Source organism: Pipra filicauda, unplaced genomic scaffold (genome assembly GCF_003945595.2).
Source record: "Pipra filicauda isolate LSUMZ 115617 unplaced genomic scaffold, ASM394559v2 scaffold200_size1382263_pilon, whole genome shotgun sequence".
Taxonomy (NCBI): Eukaryota; Metazoa; Chordata; class Aves; order Passeriformes; family Pipridae; genus Pipra; species Pipra filicauda.
The window spans coordinates 554,929-582,903 of record NW_024104311.1 but is presented as its reverse complement, the minus strand read 5'-3'; the positions used below and the strand labels follow the sequence as shown (position 1 = coordinate 582,903).

Sequence of the window (27,975 nt, the reverse complement as noted above, 5' to 3'; positions counted from 1 at the left end):
GCTGCAGACTGTGAGCACATTCAAATTTTTTAATTTCCATTCAGCACTTCTCCAATTTCAATTCCCCAGTCACCTCTGAATCCATGAGCTCCTCACATTACACACACACACCAGTTAAAATGAGCATCCTTGCTCTTCTAAGTGCACTTTTCACTTAGTTCTTCACCTGTTCAATTGATTTGCAGCCCACCTAAAGAGCTTACAAAAGGACTGGACTTGTAAATTATCAACAGCCTTCAGCTTCTACTGCCCTGAAAGCCAAACAGAGCAGAATGGAACAGAACGGAAAAGAGTGGAGTAGAGTAGAGTGGAAAAAGAATAGAATAGAACAGAATAGAACAGACTAGAATAGGAATAGAATAGAATAGAATAGAATAGAATAGAATAGAATAGAATAGAATAGAATAGAATAAATTTCCCTTGGAAGGGACCCACAACGATCTAGTCCAACTGTTTGTCCTTCCAAGGTGTTATGCATATTCTGTTTTAATGCAGCCTTGCAGGTAGTTTCTGAGGAGCTGACATCCAAGGACTAAGCAATTAGCTTTACATGGAGCTCAAAGGATATTGCAGAAATTACATGCACTCAAACCACGTGGCCAGCGAACTCGCAGTGCCCCTCGGAGAAGGCATCATAGGGAAGGTTTATTTAAAAAAAAACACCAATCAACACACAACTTAAAAACCAAAGAAACAAAAGGCAAACTGAAGTGCCTTTATTAAAAACTGAATAAAAGAGCAAGACTCGAGCCAGCAGTACTTCTTCAAGAGTAACTTTATTCTGGGCAGGACACTTGACACAGAAGGAGTGAAACAAACATTTAGAATGTTTTTGAACAAAAACACTGAATAAACAAGAACCATTACTTCTTCACTCACTCTGACAATTCTACCCCTTCCTTCCGCGTTAAGTTCTAAAATATTCTTTCAGTATATACTTTCCTCCTCACATTATAGAACATCCTACTCATATAAACAGCCATATTAGATACAGAAACACCATGGAAGTGGGTTTTCTGGCATGGGTTTGGTTTTTTGGCTAACATCATGGCACTTACACAATACTTTTAGGAAAATCCGGATTACAGAGGTGAATGAATCCACTGTCAGACTCCTTTATTTCCAACAGTCATTATTATACATTATACCTAAGCCTGAGAAAACCTAAACAGTACAATTCTAAAAACGTTTTGCATAAAGATCCTGCTAAATATTAAAGCACAAAGTAGTAGGTTACGTATCATAAATTCTCAGATATGCTGCTTGTCCAGATTTTGGTATAACAAGGACCTCCATCTTTTCCATATCTGTATTGCACACTGAGACAGCAGAATAAAATACATAAACTTAGTCAGCTCCATCCTGCTCAGAAAGAACTTTTCCAAATTTAGTAGAAATTTGCTTAGTAAAGGATACAGGTGCTGCCATTATACTTAGCTAATTTTCTGTGCCACTAAGTTAAAACTGGCAGAACTGATGCTGAACATCAAGATTATTACCTTTTTTTCCAAAAATAAAGACTTTACCTTGGGAAAGGAGGAGATATGCCAAAATAAAAAAAGTCTTTTTCTAATCTTTTTGCTGGACTGACTAAAGCCAGAATGCTATAGTCAAAAAAATCACTGCAGGTCTGATAAGGGCTCAGAGATTACAGGCCAAGTTCACAGATTCATCCTGTGTTATTTGAATCTCTGAGTTGTCCCCATCCTTAGTGGAGAGAGACAGGCATTTCCAGAGCACTAGTAAGTTCTCAGGTGAGACAGATTTCTTTTGAGATGATTCTCACTCACCACAGGTCTAAAGAGTCAGCTCTTAACAAAGGAGCTCACACTTATGTATGATGAATCCAAGCCTCAGCAGCCTGTTCTCATGACTTGTTCATCTCTTTCTCCTACTCGTGGAAAGTAAGTGTACAGACCAGACTAGTTAAATTGCCTACTTAAGTCTAGGGATATTTAGGGTAGGTTCAGGGTGTTCATTCTTGAGACAGAGATAAAATAAATTAAATTATATGTAGATATAAATACAGATATTATTTCCACCAAGAGAAACAACTATCTTTCCAGTTCTAACATAAATATACATATTTCCCTTTCCACTTACCCATAGACACCATAAGCATATGCTTTAGAAACTGAATGGCTGCTTTACTTTACTGCTAAGCATTGGCATCACTGCTTTGGGAGCAGTTAGGTATGGTTTGGAGTTATGCACTGGCTATGCATAACTTGCTATGCACAGATAACAGAGTAGAGGGACACATAAGATGTCTTTGGCATGTGCAAGTCTTACATGCACACTTTTGCTCCCTCTTTGTCTTGTACTGTTTCACTGTGGACTGAGCTCGTAAGAGCAAACAGTAACTAGTGCTCCCTGTGGTTCCCCCTGTAGCACTGAGCCAGCACCCTACTCCACGGTACAGTTTCCTTGAAATCCCATAGGAAGGGATCCTTGAATTCTCCATGGGAAGCACCGAAAAGGCCAGAATGCATTCTCAGTCTCCAGTCCACAGCAGCTGCCCCTTGAGCGTGCTGGCAGATCCCATGGAGAGGATCTCACTGCCACGGGAACTGTTCAGTTCCCACAAAACAGCTGGATGCTGAGAACTGTACCTGCTCTGATCCCTGTAGGCTGGATTTAAGTCTCATAAATAAAGAATCTGCCTTCACACAATGAGCTCAGAAAGATGAGAATTTCTGCACACTTCTGCAGGAAGATGCATCTTCTCGGCATACTTCAGCTTTGGCGGCTGCTCCAAAACACAGCTCTAAAAGAGGTTCTCCCACAGCACCGAACTGTTTATCTTCCTTTTGTGGAAGGAGGTGCAGGAAACAGCCAAATGCTGACTGTGATCTAAATGAATCTTCTGCTGATGGCTGGACTCTGGCACTCTACAGAGCAGAATTAAACCAGACTATGGGGCTATTTTCTTTTCTCTATAACCTGATATAACTCATACTCTCTTATAAACTGAATTAAACTGCTCTTCAAAGGGCTGTATCAGTTTCTGTGAAATCAACCAGAATTGTACATTTTCTTAACAGGACCAAGTAAGGTCCCATTTTTCCCTGTAGAGCCTGCAGGCCTAATTTACAGAAGCTTACATATTCTTCACATTGTAAATGAAGATGTATTGTAGTGAAGAAGAACTGAGTAAGAACTTCAGTAAGCTTAAATGGACTTATTTCCACTGGATTGTTTTGGGTGGTTGTTCTTGGGGTTTTTTTTCCCAAAAGTGATTTAAGACAGTTGTGAAAAGTCAGCTGCATAGATATGTTTCCTTAAACTCTGTTGCTGTTGTATCACTAATATTCTTTTCCTCTGAAACAAGTTTCATAATTGTTAATACTGTCTTAAATATGTCTTCAGATTTTATATTCACAACAAAAGAAAAAGAAGAAACAGAATCTGATTTTTCTCCTTAGAAATGATTAGAACATTTAAATGAATTTAACAGGGTAGATCCACATTCTATTTCATAGTGAACAATGCCAAGGAGCAACTCTGAAGCAGGAAAAAAGAGCACTGTGTCAGAAAACAGATTTACAGAAGGGTATTTACCCTCCACCAAACAAGAAGATTCCCCAGATTTGGTAAATTTGGATAGCAGTCCAACAAAAACCTTTTAAAGGCAAAAATAAATTTAAAAAGAAAGTGCCTCCCACTGACTTTCAGCAGTCTCAGTGACTGCAAAGGAGAGTTTAGACTGTTAGTCACTCACTCCTCTAGCCAGTATGAAGCAAATGAATATAGGACAACAGAAGCATGGCATCGAGACATGGCATCACTGAAATTATACAGCTTCATTTAGCACATAGACTTCAGAAAATGTCTAATGAATGCCCCTTTCTCAGTACTTCTCTTCCACTGCAATATTGCACCATTTTGCTTTTTTTATCCACTTCTATAAAAAAGTTCAATCTAATAAAAAAAAGTTAATTTTTTTAAAAGTTCATTATAAAAATTTATTGTATAAAAATGCCAAATCCCCTAAGCCATATATACAAAATGTATCAGTTTTATGAAAATAACTGGACCCAATTATATAACAAAACATTTTTATACAAAAAGGTACAAGGCTGCATTCAAATTAATGCAATAAGTAAAAAAAAACGCTTCAAAATGTCTCATTCACAGAAGATCTGTCTCTTTTACATGTACATTTATATAAAACAGAATCAAATTGTCTCACATTGGCCACCATTTTATGGGCAACACGCACTGGTCAGAGAGCATTTCCACAGTCACCGGTGAGCGCCGTACTTCGCAGACCAGTCAACGCGCCCATGGATCGGCTGAGCTGGTGGTGGGAGAGGCATTAACCTTGGGGAGCTTTTTGTGGGGGAACTGAAGGATGGCCATCCCAGATGGGGTCTGACTGACGTCAGAGAAGCAAAATCTAAAGGACAGAAGAAAATGATGTGAGATAAAGGTTCAGTGAGAGCTCCCACACTGAGCAGCAACTGGATGCAGGCCCAGATCCTTATTTCTTCAAGAAATAAGCCTCCTTTTTTATTAGAATTTGCTGATGTGAGACAGTAGTGGATCCAATGCCTTAAACTTTAGCAGACAAGGAGTATTTACATCACTGATTTGACAAGTGAATTCTGTGCCAGTCAGTTGGTTCACACTAACCTCTAGGTCCCCCTGAAATATTCTGTAGATAAACCCAACTATTTAATAAACGAAGTAAAAATAAACCACATTCTTCTCTATATGAAATTCTGCAAGGTTATAAACAATAGCTCCAGTTAAAGCAAAGATGAGTAGCTCAGTGCTGCATACATACAGCATGGATTACAGAGCAAGGGACCAAGAGAACTTTGGTACTATACTTACCAGAAGATGGATCCACAACTGGTGTTATCTGAACCCTCTGCCCAGCAGAACCTACTTCCTTCTTCAGAAACGAAGGGATATAACCACTAGTTAGACCGCTTGATCCTATGGGCCCTGAAAGAAATGGCAAGGAACACCTGAGCTCAACACAATGGATCTCCCACATTATCAACAAAGCTGTGCACTGATGGGTCATGTTCAAGACCAGGCCTGATCACGGACTGATGAAAACAAGAACTTAACTGAAGACACTAGAAATTCACAGCTCCTATATGTACCTGCATTCACAAAACTCTCAGCATCAGACTGCATTACAGATAAATGGAAAACAGGTACAAATTGTACCTGTCAGGGAGAATTGCAATTCTCCCTGACATCTCAGCCTTTTCAAGGTTTCTCAAAGTTCTCAAAGCTTAGCATTTTACTTAGAATTATTTTGTTTGACTTTCACCAACTGTGTCCTATGAATATATTCACTCTTGATTTCTATGCAGTGAAATATGGGGCTCTGGTGCTACACCAAGGTCTTACTAAAGCCCAGTGAGAGCACAATTTAAAAATGTGGTACAGATTCACATTCCAAATTTGTAAAGCCAGCTACAAAACTTGTCCCTGAGATGAGCAGGAGCAGATTTGACTGACCTGTCAAATGGATAAGCCACTGAAAATGGAACAAAACAATCTAGAGTCTAGATTGTAGCAGAGGGGGACACTAAACAAGTTAGCATGCACAGACCAGAGCCATTGCATATATGCCTATGATGTACTAGAGCAGTGGCAAAGCATATTGTGGGAAATGATGGTAATAAATAAAAAAGGGAAAAATCTAACGATATCCTACGCAGCTACAAAAGCAGCAAAAACTTGTATAATAGCCAGGAATGAAATATGTACTATATATATAAAGGTTCTCATGTAGTTTAGCTATTTACAACGTCCTCCCATCTTGACTCTTTAAGAAAGAACAATTTTTGATTTAATTACATCAAAAATTTTAAGTTTCTTATTTTTTTTTAAACCAGAGTTTCTAAAGACCCAAAATGTTTCTTTGGGCCAAGATTCAATACAAATTTTCTAAACCAAACATTTTCAAAATAAGTAGGGCACTGCAGAACTGTAACATCACATGAAAACCTGAAGCAAAGGTTTAGAAAAGAAATACACAGATACAATCTAGAAACATCAACATGTTTAAGTATATCTGGTAAAATCTAATGTAAACATCTACAAATTAATTACTTCAAATCAAACAACAGTGATTAAATACCTGAAATACCAAATGCCCAAAAAACCTGAAGAAGAAAAATTGAAGAGTTTTGCTTTTTTTCTGAATTTTTTAAGCTACAATTATTTCATTATTTTAAACAACATCAATTAAAAGACATGATCATAGATTTTCTTTGCTTTATTCATGTAACAAGAGTGGTGTGTATGGATTTAGACCAGCTTCCTCCTCTATTGACAGTCATTTATGCACCAGCTGGGCTAAAATAATTTGGAAGCCAGAAAATATGACTTATGAAAACTGAAGAGGGAAACTGAAAGCAAGATTAAGTATTTCAAGCTGAACATACCTAAGCTGTCCAACCTTCTATGCATGAGGTACTTCAAAACAGACTTCTGGGGATTCAGTAAAAGAAATGACTATGTTTCAGTTTCAGGGAGTCTCCAAATCTAGGCAACAGTGCTCATAACTGATTTTATCAGAAAGAAAAGACAAGGTAGCAAGTACCTTCGGAGCTGACTGTTTTAGAAATGGGTGACCCCAAAATACAGCTGTAGGGAATTTCAAAGACACCACTTATTATCATTTCTCAGAGTGTTAAGCACAGCTTCTTACCTGAATTCATCCTGTTAATACTTCCTCCCAAACCAGAAGTTTTACCAGACAAACCAGAACTGGGCCATGGATTAGATGGAACAGACTCTTTGTTTGAAGTGGAGACTATGCTATTCCTTGTGCTTATTCCTATTGCAAAAAATGCAAAGATTATTATGCTGAAATCTCTGTAGCCACACAGGCTTGCATTCATTCTACCTGATGCACAATCTTACAGCAGATGTCCGGTTCAACTTAAACAAAACCTTCTCCCTCTCAGTAACTCTCTGGGTTGCTTCCCATCCTCTCATCATACAGGAATGCTATGACTAGGCACAGGCCCTAATCCTGCAAACATCACAGTGTAAATAGTTCCACTAGCATCAATGGCTGCTTATATCCCAGGACAGGATCCTTACTTACATCAAGGCCACAAATATTCTCAAATCACAGAAGGTGAACCTTGCTAAGTAAATGAAATCTACGCTTCCTATAAAAGCCTAATGACAAGATAACTTGAGAGCAAATAATGGCAATTCCATTTCTCATAGTATTGTACTCTTCTTTAGTGTCTCTACTGAAACCACTGATTGTGCAAACAGTTTGTAGTAGGGTTCATATGTCACCTATTATTTGCATTTCATATACATCCCGTATTTAAACAGGGTACGTAACATGCAAGGATGCACTCACAATTTATGATAAGGGAAAAGCAGGCTTGGGATCAATGTGTTTTACAATCTCCTCTAGTAAAACAAGTTTTAGCTACCAAAACTGTACTTAAGTGAGCCAATTTGAAAGTCAATTGTTTCAGGAAAAAAAGACTGAGTTTGCAGTCACAATACCTTCTAGTTTACTTAATTAATTTTGAAGTGTTAGTATAACAAGTGAATGAATAGCTAACACTGCCTTTATAAATAGAAATTACAAAAAAGAATACATTTATACACACCTCATTTTAACTACAGGCAGACATGTCTGCCTCCTATACTTCATCCCACCCCAGCGCTGGTCTTAGTATAGCAGAGGTTATCAGGAAGACAGGCATGTAATTCTCTATAGAGACATGGACCTACATTCTATTTAACTCCAAGCTACAGCAAAGCATATTCCCACTATTATTCTGTTGTTCATGGTATTATACACTCATGACATAAATGTACAGGACTTTATTTTCCAGTGTAAAAGACCGGTTGCATCCTTCATAAGGAAACAGAATAATTTGGTACCAATGACCATTTCATACTGCTCTTGGAATTGCAGGAAGAAAAAGAAAGAAGTATGTTTTACTAACCAGGTAGGTACCTAGAATGTCTCAAGTAGTGTTGCTTTGCAGCAGAAACTCGCAATGTGGGAGTGTCCTGCCGTGAAAGGGTTGCATGGGAAGTTCGTGCACTGGCGCCAGAGCCTACAGCATCCAAAGGCTTCAGGTCCAAAATGCTTTCAAATCTATAATTCAAAAATTGCTACACTTAGTCCAATTTTTATACCACATGTTTATCCACAGTTGGCCTTCTCAACTCCTTCTCAACTTCTCATCTCCACAAATCATCTCCTTATACTGTGTTTGACACACTACAAACACATAGACAACAGGGAATATTTTCAGCCATACAAGTGCCCCTGAAAATCAGATTTGTGTTTCTAGTTCCCTTATATTCTGCTTTTAAAATGTTTTATAAATCACTCAGTAGGTTTTTCTCTACTCTGTACAGTCCATGGAAACTGCAGCTTGGAGTCCTCCAAAACAGTTTATATGCATGGAGTATGTCAAAATGGTCCACAAGTGAAATATAAAGTATATATTCAAAGACTAACTCGGGGAGACTTAAACCAAGCATCATTTTCAGTGGGAAAAAAAAAAAGAACATGGAATTGTACAGATATATGTTTCTAGATCCATAGAAAGCATGAAGAGCGACATTACTAAGAAAGAGGAAAAGACTAAAGAAATAGACCAAATAGCAGATGGACATAAAAAAACCCTTACCTACAAAGAGTTTCATCATTCTGCCTCTTCTTGTTTTTCATGTCCATTCTTATGATGGAAGAGCTGAAATCAAGGTCTTCCAAGTCATCCCAGTCTTCAGAACTCTTCACTGTCCTAGCAAGATGTCCCCATCTTCGCCTGGGTTTTGGTTTAAGGTCACCATTTATATTCTCAGACCCAGCAGATGTTTTCTGTTATAAAGATTGAAAAGAAACAAACCCACGTGCTTAGAGCATAAACCAGGTGGAAGGAACAAAGAGGACTTTTTTTTCTCAGTAGTAGAGCTGTAACAATGCAATCCTCATCTTTCATTAAACATGCTAAGAACACATTACGTAGACCATATTATTACTTATCTTCTGCATTTCATCCTGCAATAAAGTATCTTGAACTGACAGAAGAAGAAATTTCTTGGGTCTCAAATCCAATTCTATTTATATTTCAATATGCACCTCCCAAACAACGCCCTTACGCTCAATTTTTACTTCTAGACCCATGCTGGGAGTACAAAACTGCATGCACATTTAGGTTTCCACAAGCCTGTGTCTAGACATTTATAAAATGTACTTCTCTTGCAGGACAGCGTAGGTACAAATTTGTGCCTCTTCAGTCATTTAGGCTCACCAGTACATTTCAATCTCGTGCGACTCGTGGCCAGTGCAGACCCTATTTATGGTCGATCTCTCAGCAGCATTTGCTCTCATCATCTGTCTTAAGAATCCGGTCTCCTCGCACAGCCAACAGAAAGGGTTCTTATGCTGAAAGAAGAATCTGCTGTTTTCTATGTCCAGCGTAGTCCAAAATGACTATTACTCCCAGTCAATAAACTGGATGCCTTAAATGGATGAAGGCAATAGCCTCCTCCCCCTCATTTCAATTCTATTTACTTCAATACTTTTCTCTCTGGCATCAATCCCCTTAATAGTTTGAACACTGTACTTCTTTTTTACTCATATGAAATCATAGTGTCATCCTTTAAGTGGTGCTCTAGAACAAAGGAAAGCATAAAATGGCTCTGAAATGAGATATCAGCTTCCTTGTTTTATAGCAACAGATTTATATGTCAACAGACTTCCAGTTTCTAGCAGAAAGTTGTAATTATTTTTTATTCCCGCTCACTGTCCTTTTAGTAAAAGTACAAGAACGCTGAAAGTGAACCAGAAAAAGAAACATAATTAGGAATAATCAGGCAACATATCGGGAAGCTTATCTTATGCTAGATGGACCTTTACCTGCTGAGGAACCTTATTGTGAATTGCAGGCAGAAGAACCTGGTTAGATTTGTCCTCCTGTAAGTAGTTACTGTGCTCAGTCCCAGAGTTGTCTCTCTTATATGGGTACACTGAGTGCTGAGAAGATTGGCTTTGTTGAAAAGGCCTTGATGAAATTCGGGCATGAGGTTTCGATGGGGGCTGTACTGGAGGGACAGGCTTAATATGCAGAGATGATTTATTATGCAGTTCCTTTTGTTTTCCCAATTCCTGAACACCCAGGGCATGCCCAACCTGGAAGTATGGGTATCGAAGTGCCTAAAAAGTAATAAAAATATTAGGCTTAGAAAACCAAAGTTTTTAATTTACCCCAGTTCTATCTCTCAGTTGAAATTTAGATTCCTTTTTTTCTAGGGTAGAAAACAGCAGAAGACCCATCTCTTAGCACCAGATTCTAGAGAGCACAATCCACTTCAGAAAAATGATGCAATACTAGAAAAGTTTCCACAGATACCAAGTTATCAAATCCTCTGCGGACTTGTACAAAAGGCAAAGGTTCTGCAGAAGTAAGATACTTAACCAGGTATATGGCATCTTAAGGCATGTTTCATTATGTGCTGTATCTTCATCTCTGTGGGCATGCACATGTGCAAACACACACACCATCGTCACAGATTCAGCCAGCAAAACTCTAATGGCCCCAGAGACATCCCATCTCTTCCATCCCCCAGTTCCAAGACTGAATTGAGTGAAAGAAACATAACCTTTATGAAAATTAGCCAAAAGACATGTTGGTAAAAATATTTTTATCCTGCCTTACAAGTAATTAAGGAGTTGTTAGTAAAGGCAAGTGATCTCTGCCTATCTTGCTGTTTCAGGTCTTCCCCTCCCAAAGACCTCTCACTACAAAAAACTTCTAAAAGCTCAGATTACTCACCATTTGCATGTTATTGTAAAACATTTGCTAGTGCTCTTAATATAGTATTTTGTGCTTTTCATTACTTTTGAGAGTTCTTAATCTACTTCATTTTTTAACTGCTTTAATTGGCTTTAAAGCTTTTAATTACAATTTATACTGAAGGTCTAATTGAATCACAAAGGTTCAGCTATGGTCCTATCGAAGTCAAGTCAGATTTGTATCCAGAATCACATCTGTTTTTCCAAAGGTGCCCTGCTTATTTAATTAGTTGGTTATTACCACAACAGTACTGGTGTCTGAAAGCAGTGGCTACCACCACCACGACCACCACCATCATCTGGTGCACGTGCAATACTGATGACCTGGGCAATGCTTACGTACAGGACGTTGGGACACATCTGCACTGCACTTGAGTGGAGAGTGTCCACCAAAAGCCAGTCTTATCCAGACAACACTGGGCTGGATGAACAGAGTGAGGTGGACTGAAAGCTGGCTGAATGGCCAAGCCCAGAGAGAGTGGTGATCAGTGGAATAAAGTCTGGTTGGAGGCCAGGAGGTATCAGTGTATCCCAGAGGTCCAATACTGGGGCAAATACCGATCAACACCTCCATTAATGATGTTGATGGTGGCGCAGAGTGCACCCTCAGCAAGTCTGCTGACGACACAAAACTGGAAGGAGTGGCTGATACGCAAGATGGTCATGCTGCCATCTGTCAGGACTTCAACGGGCTGGAGAAACAGGCTGACAGGAACTTCAAGTTAACAAGGGTAAATGCCAAGTTCTGCACCTGGGAAGGACTAATCCCATTCGCCAGTACATGCTGGAATCAAACACTTGGAAAGCACCTTTGCAGAAAGGACCTGGTAGACACCAAGTTGAACATGGGCTACCAGTATGCCCTTGCTGCAAATAAGGCTAACAGTATCCTGGGCTGCATGAGCAGGAGTGTTGCCAGCAGGCTGAGAGTGGTGATCTCTGCTCAGCACAGGTGAGACCGTGCCTGGAGTGCTGTGTCCAGTTTTGGGCTCCCCACCAGAAGAGTGAGATGGACATAATGGAGAGAGTCCAGCGAAGGGCCACAAAGGTGATTAAGGGACTGGAGCATCTCACATATGAGGAAAGACTGAGAGAGTTGGGACAGTTCAGCCTGGAGAAGAGAAGGCTCATGGGGATCTTATCAAAGTATGCAAAAACTCAAAGATGCAAAGAAGATGGAGCAAGTCTCTTCTCAGGGGTGCCCAGTGACAATAGGCACAAACTAAAACACAGGACACTCCCTCTGAACATCAAGAAACAGTTTTTTACTGTGAGGGTGACTGAGCACTGGCACAGGTTGCCTAAGGCAAGGGGGTTGGATCAGATTCCTGTGATTCTGCGGCATGTATCAATAGCAATGAAGAACAGCATCAGAGCCTTCAGCCATATATCCTCCCTTCGCTCTGCTGCTATTCACAGTGACTCGATAATACTTAATTCAGGTGTACTTACACATCCTGCAGTCACACCTTTGATCATTGAGCACACACCCCAAGCACTTAAGTTGCATGCAAAGGCTGATTACTCTCTTTTAATTACCAACCTTTGCTTTGCAAATTGTTCTTGGCTTCTGCTCTTCTCCCTTCTAAGAACTGCAGCCCCAAGCAACTGCTAAATGACTGTCTGTATACAGTGCCTTGCAATGAAAGGAAACATCACATGCACATGTAAGAAAAAGAAAACAAAATCAAACCTGACTAGCTGTTGGCCGCTTTTTGGGGTCCCACTGCAACATGTCTCTCATGAGCTGCACTGCTTCACTGCTTGCATTAGGTATGAGAGTTTTTAGGTTGTTAGGTACACATTGAGGCCAGCGAAAATTCATGGAAGCTGAGAGTTGGTACCCTTCAGGCCAGTCGTTCTGGAAGAATGAGATTTCCAGTCACAGAAAAAGTTCAGCTGTAAAATATCAGTGCTTAAGCACAGCAGCGTATATTCTCCTATCAGTAATAGACTGTGACAGCTTCCTCTAGACTGTATTGAAGATTTCACTGGGAATTCTCACCACAAACCTCTGGTGAGAGGTAAGTTTTGCTTTACACCTGACCAAGCCAAAGATGCAAATGGAATCAGGAGACAGGAGTCTTGCCATGATTCCCATTTTTAGCCTCTTAAACCACGGGTTTATATGCGATGTGCAAGACGAAATGAAATTTCCACCTAATGAAATCAGTGTAAAGACTTTGTTCAGGGTTCTATTTCTCCTCCTCTAAATGTCAGGTTTTATAGCATAATTAAATAATGCTTATTACACAGAAAATAAGTTTTAATTTAGTTTACTGTATCTGAGATCAATACCATAAATTAGTAGTAAGCAGGAAAATTTATTACTTTTATGCTTACTGCTACTGTGCCATTCTGCATTGTAGAACAGCTCTAGTACTATTGCAGTGTGGAATGTCACTTTAGCTACCTTCTTTGGCGTCCCCAAGACTTGGCAAATTTTGAATATAGTATCAATTTCACTGGCGCCTGGAAAGAGAGGCCTCAAGGTGTAAACTTCTGCCATTATGCAACCAACAGCCCAAATATCTATTGGAGAACTATAGCTGGTGGATCTCAGAAGGACTTCAGGAGCCCTGTACCTGTAAGAAAGAAAAGAAGAAACAAATCCCATCAACGCAATTCAAACAGACATACATGAAACCACTTACCTCATCATTCTTTGTTGTTAAGAGCAAACATCCCTTAAAAAGCTCCTATCCTATATGTATGACTTTATTTTTTTTTAATTAAAACATACATAAGCTCCTGTAAGCTCTCTTCTGCCTGACATGCAGCAATCCCAGCATCTCATCTACCTTACCACCTCCCTCTTTGTTCCTGTGCTGTTGCCCTCTGTAAACTGTCTTGCACTAACTGAAGCTTTTAGAATTATGCCAAGCCTAAATAAAAGTTTCATAAAGAGGAGGCATCAAAAGTGGTATTACAATCAGCACAAATTCAATACTGTACTACTTTAAAGGGTTGATTGCAAATTCCCACAATGTAGGCGAGTACTAGCACTTACCATCTTGTGGATACATAATCGGTGTATGGAGGTCTAGATCGGATTTCTCGGGCTAAACCAAAGTCTGCTATTTTCACAAGTTCTGGTCCCATGCAAAGCAGGTTTTCAGGTTTCAAGTCTCTGTGAAAGAACCCTAAAATTCAAATGAAATATTGATGTGATTGCAATGTCACCCACTGCCATATCCTTTATTTTCCACCTGGATTGTTTTGCTTTAGTTCTTAGCTTTGAAGCAGGAATAGCACCACATAGAGATCAAAGTCTTATGCGGTCAACAGAGCTGGTCAGTACAATGGTTATTCAGTCACACTGTGAAGAACAGAATACACAAGTTGACTATCTTAAAACAATTCAGAGCATTCAGTCAAGACAGTTCCCTTTCAAGTGACACTTCCTTAACATAAAAAAATTTACACCATTTAATGTTAGTTTCATTCTAACCAAAAACTGTCCAATGAAGATATCAATACATTATATAAAATGGTATTTTAAACAGAATACAAATTAAAACAAGGGTTTTTTTCATTTTGAATTTCTTTTTAAATCTGAGATCATAACAACCTGCAAGCACTCAGCTATTCATCATCCTATCAGAGGATCTCAGTGGGTTTTTTTTAGTGCTCCCTACATTCAGCAAAACCTGATCACAAATGAGCATTTGGCAAGAGCTCTTCCAATACAAATGAGAGACCAGGACTGACTTCTGCCTCTGAAATTTGCTTCCACCATTAGCCTGGAAAATTTGTCCTTGTGCTTCTTTCTTGCAGGCCTCTGAGACCACCATTTTCTACACACAGCTCCCTTTGTAGTACCTTAGCAGAGCTCTACAACCTCATTTTCAGAGACCCTCCAACATGCTTATTTTTCCCACGGCTTTGAATACGCTCCTACAGAGAATTCGCATGGGATGTGTCTACATTGCCCGGTATAACTATATTAAATTTTGTTTGTTAGAGTAATGTATGACAGCATTGAATACACAGTGCTGTAGATATCTACTAACCAGCAGACTGTGTCCTTCCTACGGATATTAGGTAGATGTTCTGGTGCCAGCTAGAACTACTGCCTCTTTAGGGAAGGTACCAGACAGAGCAATCAAGGCTGTGCTTGGCATTTAGTACAATCACTTCTGTATTCGCTGCACAGACATGCAATGCACTGACAGAATGCTTGTGAGGTAATTTAATTCATGGCAAACTTGTAAAAAGAGCAATCAATTGTGTATTCAAATATTAATGGATGTTTAAGAGTTTGAATAGATAAAGAACGTAAAAAGTTTATTTGACAGGCATTTCTATGCCATACAAGAGCAGAACAGAGACATATGGAGAGGGAAAAAAAGTTCATGTGATTTTTTTGAAAACTGTGGTAGAGAGAGTCTTGGGACCCCCATTCTTACACTGTCAGCCGCAAGACCATCAAGACCATCCTGTCAGGCTTGCCATGCATTTACAGATGTTTTTAACTATGGATTTGCAACATCTTGGCAGACATACCAGTCTAGTGTGTAGCAGGTCTGTGAACAAAAAAGGTACTCTGAAAGGTTGTGATCCATTTGACAATTTATTAAAAAAGATGGATTCGATTTTTGCAAATCAATCACAGTATTTTTCTATTTTTACATATTATATATCTCACTGGAATAGACTGGAATTTATAGTTTGGTTTCAGAAGAGTATCCAAGTGCCACTAAATGAGTGAAAAAAGCTATTAGATTGAAAATTTTTTGCAAAACAGAGTTAAATGTGTTCTTCAAGAGAACTGAAATGCTGGTCCTACAAGCCTTTCACTTCCAGGACTTTGGCCACTGATGTTAGCTCTCTTCTGATAAACCAGAGAGCTGCCCAGCAACAGACACTACAGTGTATGTAGCAGGCAGAATTGCAGAGGTCAGCAAAACATGGTGAGGAAGCTATCAATAAAATAAGGTGTTCGTTTCAGAGGGTTTTTTATTAGTAAAGTGGGTCTTGTTACTACTGGCTGGTACACCAGCTACAGCTTTTATCATTATTGTAAAAATTAGTTGGAATGCCATGCAACAAAATCTGTTTGTCACTCAGACTTTATTAAGTGCATCTTACAGAGAACATGTGCTTTACTTGGTATCTGTATGTAGTTTGAGAAAAGAGTAACTTCTCCTTTATTCTCAATCTCAGGGGGCCTCTAAATCTATCACAAAATGTGTCCATTAACATCAGACAAGTTTGAGAGTGACCAGCTGCCAGTCTGAAAAAACAGAAACCTACAGAAAAGGAACTGAGCAAACCTCCAGACGAAAGTATCAGGCAACTATAAAATATAGATATTCTCAGTAATTTGAACCTCTCATATAGTGCCATTCTTTTGATCATTCCTGTTCCTAAAGTTAATAGTTTGTTAGTGTATTCATTAAAATACTTCCATAAACACTATATGTCTCTAATTCAAAATGTTTACAGGTAAAACATAACCCACCATGCTTATGGATAAATGCAAGCCCTTGCAGGATCTGATACATAATATTCCTAACTGTAGACTCAGGGAACAGTTTGTTTCTGTGGAATAAAAGGGAAGAAGTAAATATTAATGATTGAAGTATCTTATGCTATGAACCAAAGATAAAAGATAACAATGACAATAAAACTGCTAGATATATTTTAAGCACTCTCATGTAGTTTATTTCTCCATCAGAATTTATACATATTTGCAGAACTGCCAAATGATATTATACTAAGACTATGTGTCATGTTAAGACTATGAGGTTCACTGAAAATCAGGATGCAGCTGGCTTTCTAGGCTGCAAGAACACACTGCAGGGTCATACTGAGGTCTCATCCACCCACACCCACAAGCCCTTCTCTGGGCTGCTCTCAATCCTTTCTCTGCCCAGCCTTGTGCTTGTATTTTACTTCATGACATGTACAGGTCATGAGGCACACTCCCCAAGACAGCACGGATTCATGTTAATTTAGTGCTTTTCATGCACAGTTTCTTCCGGCCTCTCATCTAGAGCATATACAGCACGTAGTTTTGACTTTCCTTTTTTGTTATCTAATAGCTGATTTGCTACTTCTTTCTCTTATCTGAGAAAAACAGTCTCATCTGCTATCACTGAAAACCAGAGGCTCTTCTCCTCATAATATTCAGGTGGGAAGATCAGCCACGACAGGCGGTTTAATGCGAGACCCCTTACCAAGATGGAATTGGTAAGACGGACTGATCAGGAGCTCTGTACCAGCACATGGAGATGGTCTGGGGTGGAAATCAGTGACAATTTCATTCAGAAAGCCTAACAGTAAATGAAGAAGATAGCCTGAGCCTTATTCAATTTCCTGAGCTCGGTTCCTCTCAAATAAAACCTGACTATCACATATTTCAGAAGCAAGATCAGCTACTAGAGATTTTCATATTTGCCCTTCTTTTTTAATTACAGCAGAAAGCCTTACATCCTGTACAGTCCCTTCAAGCAAGACTAAGAATTAGTCTGGCAATTTAACTAAGAATTAAGCAAATAAATCACATTCCTAAAGGTTTGAGTTATACAATGTCTAACAAGTCCAAGCCCTAGCTAAACTGTAGAGAATATTATGCAGAGCGCACCTTCTGAAACATCTGCCCTTTTTGTTTTCAGAAGGAGACAGGATATCAAGCACTTCTATGAAATTCCTAAAGATAATTGGTTTCTGTGTTAAACACTTGAACTATTTCCTCAAAGTTCATTATATCATATAGTTAAAAATTAGCATCCATATACAACCTAATTTAATTCAAGTTGTTCTACACCTGTGCATGCATAGTAGGTATTTCTATGCTTAAAAAAGTATTTTATGCAATATTCACAGAGATATGTTACAACAATAACCTTACTTTGTTAAATCAAGGAAGATCACTGTCATCTACCAGGCTGATAATTATGGTCCATAGAGGGAAAATGGCCCCCTCAGAGAATAAGTCAAAGCAGGGAACTGTTTTGCCCCTAGTTATCCTCTGGAGGATATTATCATGGCCCAAAGGCTAGAATTAAGACTTTATTAATCCTCCAGAAAATACAAAAAAGCTAGATTTTATTCAGAATGCTGACAAATGAAACGGGCTGTCTGTTGACATGTCAGCTTAAATTGCAAGGAAAATCCAAAATTTGATCCCTCTGGATTACTGTTTCAACCTCTTTTCATTTATTAATTTATTTGAGGAAGCCATAGAAGAAAGGTGGTGAAACCACTCTCTTACAGAAAAAGCATGGTTGGAGTACCTACATAGAAATCAGAAGTTCTAGGTTCAATGCTTCCTCAGTGTGAGGGCTGTCAAAAGCCCACAGTTCCTAACTCTCAAAAGAGCACCCTACTTACCTGCCAGGCTAATCTGGGAAGAGACATTGGAAACTCTCATTAAACTGGATGGGATATGCTTAAAGGTGACAGCCACAGCTCCTACTGCAGCATGCAGCTTTAAGCCATAGTGATCTAACCCTCAACAAATGATCCAAAGTCCTTTCAACAGTAAAAGGGGTGCTAAAAGTACATTACACAAGTTATATATCAGGAATGGGTGATGCTGTTACCTACCTTTCTTTCATCAACTGATAAAGATTTTCCTTCATGTATTCAAACACAAAATACAGATGATCATTTTCCCTGATAACTTCTTTCAGCTTTACTACATTGGCGTGGTTTAATTTCTTCAAAGACTAAAAAAAGACAAACAGGATTTTACAGGGGTCTTAATCTAATGACAAAAAAACCCACCTTATTTCACTGATGCAGAATAATTGACTTCAAAAACTCTTCAATATTTTAATTAATCAGACAGCTCTGAGAACAAGAACCAGATCTACAAGTATTACAGATGCATATACAGTCCACACATTAATTCAATACTCTGGTCATTCAAAAGCCAGCTATCTGGTATCACTGTAGGCACCAAAACAATTGCATTTTCTCTGTAAGTAACTTCTTACTGGCAGAAACACTCTCCTTGCACCTGCACTGGCAATAGCCAAGTTAGAATCAAGACTAAATACAATCTTGGAAAGTCCTCCTTGGTATCATGGATTAACCCTAGTGGGCAGCTGAACTTTTTCACCACCCCAAATGGGATGGGGAAGATAATCGGAAGGGCAGAAAGTGAGACAACTCATGGGTTGAGATAGACAGTGTAATAGGTAAAGCAAAAGCTGAGCATGCAAGCAAAGCAAAATAAGGAATTAATTCACTGCTTGCCATGGGCAGGCAGGGGCTCAGCCACATCCAGGAGAGCAGAGCTCCATCACGTGTAATGGTGACTTGGGAAATCAAACAGCATCACTCTGAATGTTTCCCTTTTCTCCTTCCCACAGCTTTTGTTGCTGAGCACAATGGCACATGGGATGTCCCTTTGGTTGGTTGGGTTCAAGTGTCCTGGTTGTGTCCCCTCCCACCCTTTTGCCTACCTTCAGCCTACTTGCTGGCATGAAAGCATGAAAAGCAGAGAAGGCCTGAGGTTGTGCAATCACTGCTCAGCAATAACTAAAACATACATGTGTTGCCAAGACTGTTTTGGTCACAAATCCAAAACACAGACCCATACAAGCTGCTATGAAGAAAATTAACTCTACCCCAGCCAAAACTAGCAAATGTGGATCCTCATTCTCCCTTCTTTTTAGATTTTCAGTGTATTCAACATTCATTTTTGCTGCAGCAACACAGTACCAATATGTGGTACTGTAAGAAAAGTGACCTAAGTTTTCTGCATGTTTTTAACAGTGGACTAGAAATTAAGGAAGTCCTTAGAACATACCCCTAAAGTTTTGCTGGCATCAGAATTTCATGTTAAATGTCTGCCCTCAAGCCAACCATAGAAAAACAACTGCATGTACAAAAGTTAATGCTGTGAAAAGGGCACGTGTTCTCAAGCTCTGAAAAACAAACACCAATCAACTCCTGGTGTTGTGACAGGAACGCTCACACTCACACACTGCTCACTGCAAGGAGGAGGCAGCTCTCCACAATCATATGATTTTCTGTAGAACTACAGAAATTTAATAAGCATTTTTATAAGACTTAAATACATTCCGTTCAAATGCAGACTCAGGAATCAGAACTGCAACGTCAAACGCCACAGTTTATGTTGGGGGGAGTTTTTGATGAACAGGAAGAATTTGATGTTATCCCAAAATGTTACAAGGATCATGTAATTTGAAATCAACCATTGAATGAAACAAGTACCTTAACCTCTCGAAGGTTCATGCATTCCTCCCAGGAATAAAACTTTCTCTTCATTCTACAATAGCAAAGGAGAAAATAACAATTAACGCACAGTTAACATTGGCTTGTCTTAGACCTGTAAGTCTCATTACATCTTAATAATTCAGTTCTTCCATCAAAGTATAAGGTGTTAGCTCCTTTGTCAAAAAACTTCACAAGGTACACTTAAATAGAATTACTAGAATACACACTCAAACAGAATTACACTTGAATAGTAATTACTATTACAGAGGGTTGCCTTTTTCTGTATGTATTAATCTATATCTATATATCTTGCTGAAAATAATCGAGAGCCTTCAACAAGTCAGGGTATGCTATTTTTCTTTCCAGTATACAATGTGGTGGAGTAGAGTCTGACAACAAATCAGACGAAGATCCAACCACTTCAATGGGTCTCCAATTTTATCATACTCTCCTTGCTCCTCTTCTCTATATTTTGATTTTCTCTGTAATTTTAATACCTTTCCCCTCTAAGCTGTATTTCCTGTGTATTTTCTGTGTATTTTCTGTGTCCACTCTCCCCATGTTTCTCCCTCCCTTGCAAGGTGCATCTATCATTGGGACTGCTTTTCAAATTCTGCCTTCCCTTTCAAGCTTATAAGCAACTCTCCTCTAACAGAAACAAACTGTGTGGCAGATTTGCTTTCTCCTAAGACAGAATATAACTCTGAACATACTATTTGCGTGTAACGTATGGTCTTGTCTGTTCATACACATTTTGATTAAGACTCAGTTCTTTTAAATGAAGATCTACACTTTAGGACCAGCAGGAGAAAGGTTCACACATACACACACACACACAGAAGAGCTCAGATTAAAACTTAGAAAAATATTCAACTGCTTAGAGTGTGGATTTCAGATGGAGTTAGGCATCCTTTGAGTCTTTTCCAGGTTTACGAATAATTCAGTATTACTTAATATTGTAGCAAGTTTCCAGTTTTAAATCAGTTCTTAGAATAGTTTAAGAACTATAAGCCCTTCATGTCATGAAGGAGTCTGAATTATTTTTTTGTTAAGCAGTGTTTCTGCAATTACTGTCTTGTGTGTTCAGCCACCAGTCCACTTCTGTTCTTAATAATGGCCTGGCATTAACATGTAAACTAACAGAATACCATCTTCTGGTTTGTTCTGAATTTTCTGAGAATCTCCCACGTTGCAAAACGAAAATGAAAGGTGCCTCTGAAAAGGTTTGATACAGGAAAAATACTCTCAACACAGAGGATTTAGAAAAGTTGATAAAGCCAGCTATTGACTGTTCATACAAAACAGCACTGTAATGAAAGCTCTTTCCATAAGTATGACTCTGGGTCGCGGTCGGTATTTCAGGAAGGTGCCTGCAATTCTTTACAGCTGTTTCTTACCACAGCTAGGACAAATAAGCCATTTACAAACTAGGATCCCTGCTGAAGCAGCAGAGAAAATTAAATTAATTTCTCAAGGAAGTTCAAGAAAATCTTAATATGAACAGATATAATAGCATATAAAGATACAGATAATGGACAATGAGATCCATTGTGTTCATTATCATTGCAGTATTAACATTACTTTGAAAATTAAACCATGAAATGTACGATCCACATAAGCAGCAGCAAAGAGGCTGCAGATTCCAAAGTAGCATTGCAGGATACTGTAAATAATATACAAAATACATGTTTGACTGCACATAGTAGCAGAGCACTATTATGAGCCTATATATCTCACCCTCTTTGTCTTCTGCTGGGGCTTTGGAGGATTCAAGGAACTTGAGTTTTGCATGCTGCCCCAATACAATTCCATATACAAAAGCTGCACTGGAATGTGAAGTACTCGATCGAGCATGACCAAGTTGATGTGGACCTAGAAAGGAAAAACCTGGACTATCCACAGTTAAGTAACGTATGAAAATACTTACTTTTTAATGGCTATTAGCTCTCCAGATTCAATGCTTCTCCCTAGGAGGACAGAGCCGTAGGTCCCATCACCAAGCTGTCTGATAGTTGTGTACCTATTCATGATGAGGATACTTTAGCTGCAACTGCATGTCAGTCCTTAGTGTTTCTTGTGTTTCTCCTTCGACTGTAACCAGTTCTTTCTGTGGCAGCATAAATATAGAGCACTCAGGACAGTGTGAACAGTTGCAGGGATCATGTTTTCAAGACTTAGCCTTTGGTCTGAAAGCACAGAACATAATCCATTTCATTTCTGTACCCTTCCAAGATTGCTTGTTTGCAGACTCCACCCTCCTCCAAGAGACAGACCTTGTTAGCTATACACATACACTCGCCATGGTTTCTCACCAGAAAAGGCCAGCCAGCACCTTGACATAACGAGGTGTGTTCCCCACAGCCAGTCTTATGGTACTAAGGTACGTATGGTACTAAGGCACTAAAGGTACTTTACAGCAAGCTTGTAGACAGCCCTAATGTGAGCCACTATTACTAAAAGCAGAGGATAAAGTCTCACAGCTTGGAGAAAATAGTCTGCTATTGAGAAAAAAAAAAAGCTTTACAGTAAGATAAGAGGGAATCTGTTCTAGACAAACTATCAGACATGTAAGTCACCATCTCACAAGTCATGCTGCCAGCAGTTTAACCAATTTCCTGACTTTCCATAAGATCCTGTGCTAGAGGGTCCAGACATATGTATTCCCTTAAATAAAGTGTTCAGAGGAAGAGTATTATATTCATGTCAGGTAAGACCAAATGTATTTCACTCCAGTAGTCCTACGTCTGAATCAGTCTGTAGAAGTAGTGGTTACATCAGATTATCTATTGGATTTCTTGTCCTGGCATTTCATGAACCAAAAAAAACATAGAAGAGTTTGAGTCAGATGGGACTTTAAAAAATCATCTAGTTCCAACACCCCTGCCATGGGCAGGGACACCTTCCAGCATCCTAGTTGCTCAAAGCCCCATCCAGCCTGGCCTTGAACCCTTCCAGGGAGAGGGTATCCACAGCTTCTCTCCTCCTTGTTTAATGTAACTGTTGCTGATATTTCCTATACTACAGTTTAGAACAAATGCCATCTATTCTATGTAAATTAACCACACATTTGGAATAAAAAAGAATTCCCCTGCAATGAGGGTTTTGTCCCTGCATTCTCTTTTTCTCCATCTCTAAGAAGGCAGCAATATTCATGGCTGGTGACTTCTGCCTCTGTAAACTATATTTTAAGTACGTTTTCACAATTTTTTTTGCAGCAGTCTTATATCTCTCCTCCATTTTGCCTTATTTCACAAAGCCACATTATGATTTTAAAAGTAATAGGATCACGTTGCTGGAATTCTTAACTGACATCAGTACAGAGCCACAATCCTGTAGATGCAAGATGATGCGAACATCCCTTGTTTTCAGTCTTCTAAGCCTATTAGCCTCACTAATACTGATACAGGGGAAAAAATTAGAAATACGATGTTAATGCACCTTTTGACAATTTTACACATTGTGTATGAAAAAGAAACAGCTTGTCTCTATCTCAGACACTGTGTGGTGTCTCAGACAGGCAGGAGGAATTTCTGTCTAGCAGAACCTGTTTCTCTCCATACACTACCAGAGAAAACTACAACTGAGCACCCTAGAGACATAATCCCACATTTTGTACTGCTTGCCAAGGAACACAGAGCCTGTCTGTAAGAAAGGCACTTTGGGGTACCACTTTCTTTTTGGCTGGTTTTCAGGCTGTGCACCTGCATAGCATAAAGCCATGTTTAGGCAATGGTCTGCATCCAGGTTAAAAAGCTGGTCAGCTGACCAGCTCCAGCTGGTCAATGACTGGATGACAGCTCAGAAGCCTTTGCTCCTCAGCCTTTATTCAGATCCTCAGCAAAAAATTTCAAACGACGACAAAGCCTAGCATGTTCTCCTAGTCAGCAAAGGTAATATTTATTAATAGCCAAACAAATACTATTATATAGTAATTTCAAATCAACACGGATGGGACTTGTGGACTTTTCAGCACATATTCCCCTAATGACAGAGTTCTGAAATTGTAATCATAACAGATACGATGGCTTACAATTCAGAGAACACTATGCTGTCCCTGGCCTACCATTCACATATCCCTTCCAGGGGACTGCGAGTGAAGAGCGGAGGAGTGCCTTGGGTTTGATAACTACAGTAAACCTAAATATGCATAACACTACTAGCACATGATATTGCTTGTAATAATCACCAATGGCTTTCATGCATAGATTGTTTGTCTGATATCTCTTGAACAGATAAAGTGGAAACGTAATTGCCTATTCCTTACTGAGGATACTAATTTAAGCTCCTCTCCTTTCCATGGCCACCAATTTTCACAGAACTTGTAAGAAATTATCTCTGTGAATCCAGTTCTGGTGTCAAATGTGACCAAAACAGTCAAATTAATTGAAGTATTTTTGAGGCATGAAGGGGAGGCAAAGATCCCAGAGAGGAAAAAACAATCTGTCAGAGATTTCAGTGAGGAATGTATGTTAAAGCCAGGATGTACAGAAGTTAACATAGCTCCTATGGAAGCACAAATCCACCTATACAAAACCTCCCTGAACAAAACCTAAATAAAGTCTTTGGTTAACTGAATCATCACCATTTCTTGTTGAGCTTAATAGCAAAGTTGTTGCACTGAAATCACTGTGAAGGGAACGAATCTCTAACACACAGTTTGCACAGCTATAACATGTATAATCTAGTCTAGATTCTGGTCTAGAACTACAATCTATGCAAATTCACATCATTACAGGATATAAACTGCAAAAATATCTTGGAGTGTGTTGATACTAAAAAGTAAAACGTAAAAACCTTTATTTTCACCATATTGTAACACCGTGTTCAGACTGTACCTCAACTTTCTTCCCCGCAGAAATCAGCCAGCAAAGCCCCTTTACCAGCAAGCCTAATTCACTGTATCGAGACCTCTTTCCGACTCTATGTACAACTCAAACTCATGATTTCGTTAAAGTACCCTTTAAATAAGTAGCCGCTCCTGTTTGAAGGGCTAAAGCGCCGAGAACTGAAAGCGAAACTGTATCACTCTGCCGCAGCTGAGAAACACAAACAGTAAACAATCATCATGTGTCTTTTTAAACTTGTCCTGTGCTCTGGCAATAACCCGAAGGCGTTACTAGCAGGATGCACAGAGAAAGGCGCGGCTCGAACAGGATGCACAGAGAAAGGCGCGGCTCAAAGCCGCGGGTGCCCATCGGTGCGGTCCCAGCGGCTGCCGTGTTTGTTAGAGGGAGCTCTGGGGGTGCCCCATGAGCTGCACACGCAGGCAGGAGCCGCGGGCGGCATCAGCCCGGAGGCAGACGCGCGATGACGGGAAGGCGAGCGGTGGCTCCGGCCCAGTCTCGGCTCCGGCCCGGCCTCCGCGCTGCGGCGGCGCCCGATCCCCCGCTCCCGTCCCTCGCCGTGCGGGAACGCGGGTCCCTGGCCCCGCCATGCCCGTGCCCGGCGGGACTCACCGCGGACGCGTCTCCCTGCTGCGGCCCAGCCCGGTCTGCGGAGAGGCCCCGAATGGCGGCGCCGCGGCCCCGCCGCTCCGCGGAGCAGCTGCGGCCCAGGGCGGCCCTCGCTCGGCCCATGGCGCGGCCCCGGCCCGGCCCCCCGCACCCCCGGCCCGGCCCGGCCCGGCCCGGCCCCCGCCCGGCGGGGCTCCCCGGGGGGGGACAGCGCCTCACGACTGCCGGGCCGGGCCCCGCGCAGAGGGGGCGCTGAGCTGGGTTTTAACGAAATTAAATAACAACACACAAACCAAAACATCTCTGGAGCATCTCTCTTACGAGGAGAGACTGCGGGAGCTGGACCTGTTTTATCTGGAGAAGCCAAGACTTGGAGGGGGTCTCTTTAATGCATATAAATATCTCAAAAGGGGGTGCCAAGAGGACGGTGCCAGTGCTGCCCAGCGACAGGACGAGGAGCAATGGCCATAAACTAAAACACAGGAAGTTTCACCTCAACATAAGGAAGAACTTTGCACTGAGAGTGGCAGAGCACTGGAACAGGCTGCCCAGGGAGGTCGTGGAGTCTCCCTCTCTGGAAACATTCAAAACCCACCTGGACACATTCCTGTGTCACCTGCTCTAGGTGATCCTGCCTTTGCAGTGGGGTTGGTCTGGATGATCTCCAGAGGTCCCTTCCAACCCTAACAATTCTGTGATTCTGTGAAAACAAAACCCAGCCAAACAAAAACCCCATGCTGATGACCAGCCTCTCTGACATCCCTGAGAGAAGCTTAAATAACAAAACTGGAACACAGAAATACCAGATTGTGAACAAATGGGAAGAATATCAACAATTTAAGTGCTGCTGGAGGGCCTGAGTCTTCCTCACCTGAGCACCAGCAGGTCTCCCTGGCTCTGACAGCCTAAGACATAGTGGAAGGGGGGCAGAAAAAGGGAAACAAGGAACAAAAAATTGGCCTCAAGTATTTGGTTATCAGAACTGACTGTAATAGTGATTCAGCAAGTCTTATCTTCTTTTTACACTTCATCATTTAGTTTTTACAAGTAAAGCATAAAGTTCTTTCCCAGGGTTTCCAAAGACAGGGTGAGCTGGCACTGTAATTCAGGAGCACAGCATTTGACAATTTGTTAAAAAAGATGTGGGGAAAAACAAAGCTCTGGATGCTGCCCCTCTAACTCCTCCATCTAATCAGAGGCTAGTCTTTACATTTACATGAATAAATAATAAGAAAAAGAGTTAAATTCTCTCCTACAGACAGGAATGACTCACAGAGAAGCCTGGAGGACCAGTGTACACTTACTCACAAGAGATTTCCGTTTTAAGCCACCTCTGTTACATCCCACGTGCACAACCATGTATTAGCACCCAACCAGTGACAGCTGTAGGACACTATTTTTCTGTTTTTAGAGGCAGGGTTTCTTCATTCCCAAAAGAATGATTTGGGTTGGAAAGGACCTTAAAGATAATCTCTTTCCAACCTGCCTGCAGGGGACACCTTCCACTAGACCAGGTTGCTCCGACCCACATACAACCTGGCCTTGAACACTTCCAGAGATGGAGCATCCACAGCTTCTCTGTGCCTCACCACCCTCACAGTAAAGGATTTTTTTCTAATATCTAATACTTAATATCCAAAGAGGCACACCAAGGCAGGAGAAAAGCAGCTTTGACTACAACCTCAAACAAGCAGCAGCACTAATGATAACCAGTTGTGGCCTTGATCACCTCATCTCAAAACCTCAAGTGGTGCTGCTGTGCCATGTCATCTGTTCACACAGGGCCTGCCATCGTGACAGTAGCACCCAGTGCCCCCAGCTCCCCACCACCCCCGCCCGCGCAGCTAGGGATCGGCACTGGTCTGTCAGGCAGCTCCCCTGGCCCTCACACTCTCTTCTCCGCAGAGCAGCTCTACAGGCACCTGGATCTGAAACCCACTGCTGGTGCCAGCTCCCACAGCCCTTGCATCCCCATTCCCTGCTCCCGCTGCCCGAAGGAACCCGAGTGCTCACCTGCCCCTGCAGAACACACACTTCTACCTCCTCCTCCTGAAAACACTCAGGGCAGCTGATAAGCACAGAGGTTCACAGGTCCTACATAAAGACTCATACACATGGTTTTCTTCTAGAACAAAAAGACTTTAAGAAAAATACGCTTTAAGAAAAATAGGTTTAGTCCTATTTTAGAAAACCTGACGAGGCGTGTGCTGACAGCAGGTGGTAACTGTGCTCACAGAGCTGGACGGGCAAAGGACAGGGGCCACGAGATGCAAAGGCCTCGGCACCACTGTTTTCTCCACGGCGGCACTAAGCGCTCGCTCGTTACCCCGTCGGTAACCCGCCTGTGACAGGGCCCTGGCCTGACCGCGGTCACAGCGGAAATCGCGGTTCCCAGACATCACCGCCTTCCCTCGGCTCCCGCCCCTGGGATTCCGCCTGCCGGGATCGCCGCCCGCGGGACTACAGCTCCCGGCAGACTCTGCTCCGCCGTCCTTCCCCCGGGGTGCCGTC

General features: G+C 40.9%; 1 protein-coding gene across 5 annotated transcripts; it reads right to left on the bottom strand.

Moving 5' to 3' along the window:
- Positions 1–757: 757 nt before the first annotated feature.
- Positions 758–27,866, bottom strand: CILK1 (ciliogenesis associated kinase 1). 5 transcript variants are annotated; one of them, XM_027725759.2, is made up of 14 exons: positions 27,478–27,866; positions 21,939–22,197; positions 20,009–20,063; positions 18,371–18,492; positions 16,281–16,360; positions 13,827–13,959; positions 13,230–13,401; positions 12,510–12,677; positions 9,881–10,177; positions 8,649–8,839; positions 7,953–8,107; positions 6,680–6,808; positions 4,840–4,953; positions 758–4,399 (listed from the first exon to the last, which is right to left on the bottom strand). In XM_027725759.2, the coding sequence occupies exons 2-14, from the start codon at positions 22,037–22,039 to the stop codon at positions 4,245–4,247; spliced, it is 1,872 nt and encodes a 623-aa protein (XP_027581560.1). In that variant the 5' UTR covers positions 22,040–22,197; positions 27,478–27,866; the 3' UTR covers positions 758–4,244. The 5 variants fall into 5 exon arrangements, with proteins under 5 accessions (XP_027581560.1, XP_027581735.1, XP_027581471.1 ...); XM_027725934.2 differs by having other exon boundaries at positions 21,939–22,118; XM_027725670.2 differs by lacking the exon at positions 27,478–27,866 and adding an exon at positions 25,468–25,588.
- Positions 27,867–27,975: the final 109 nt, after the last annotated feature.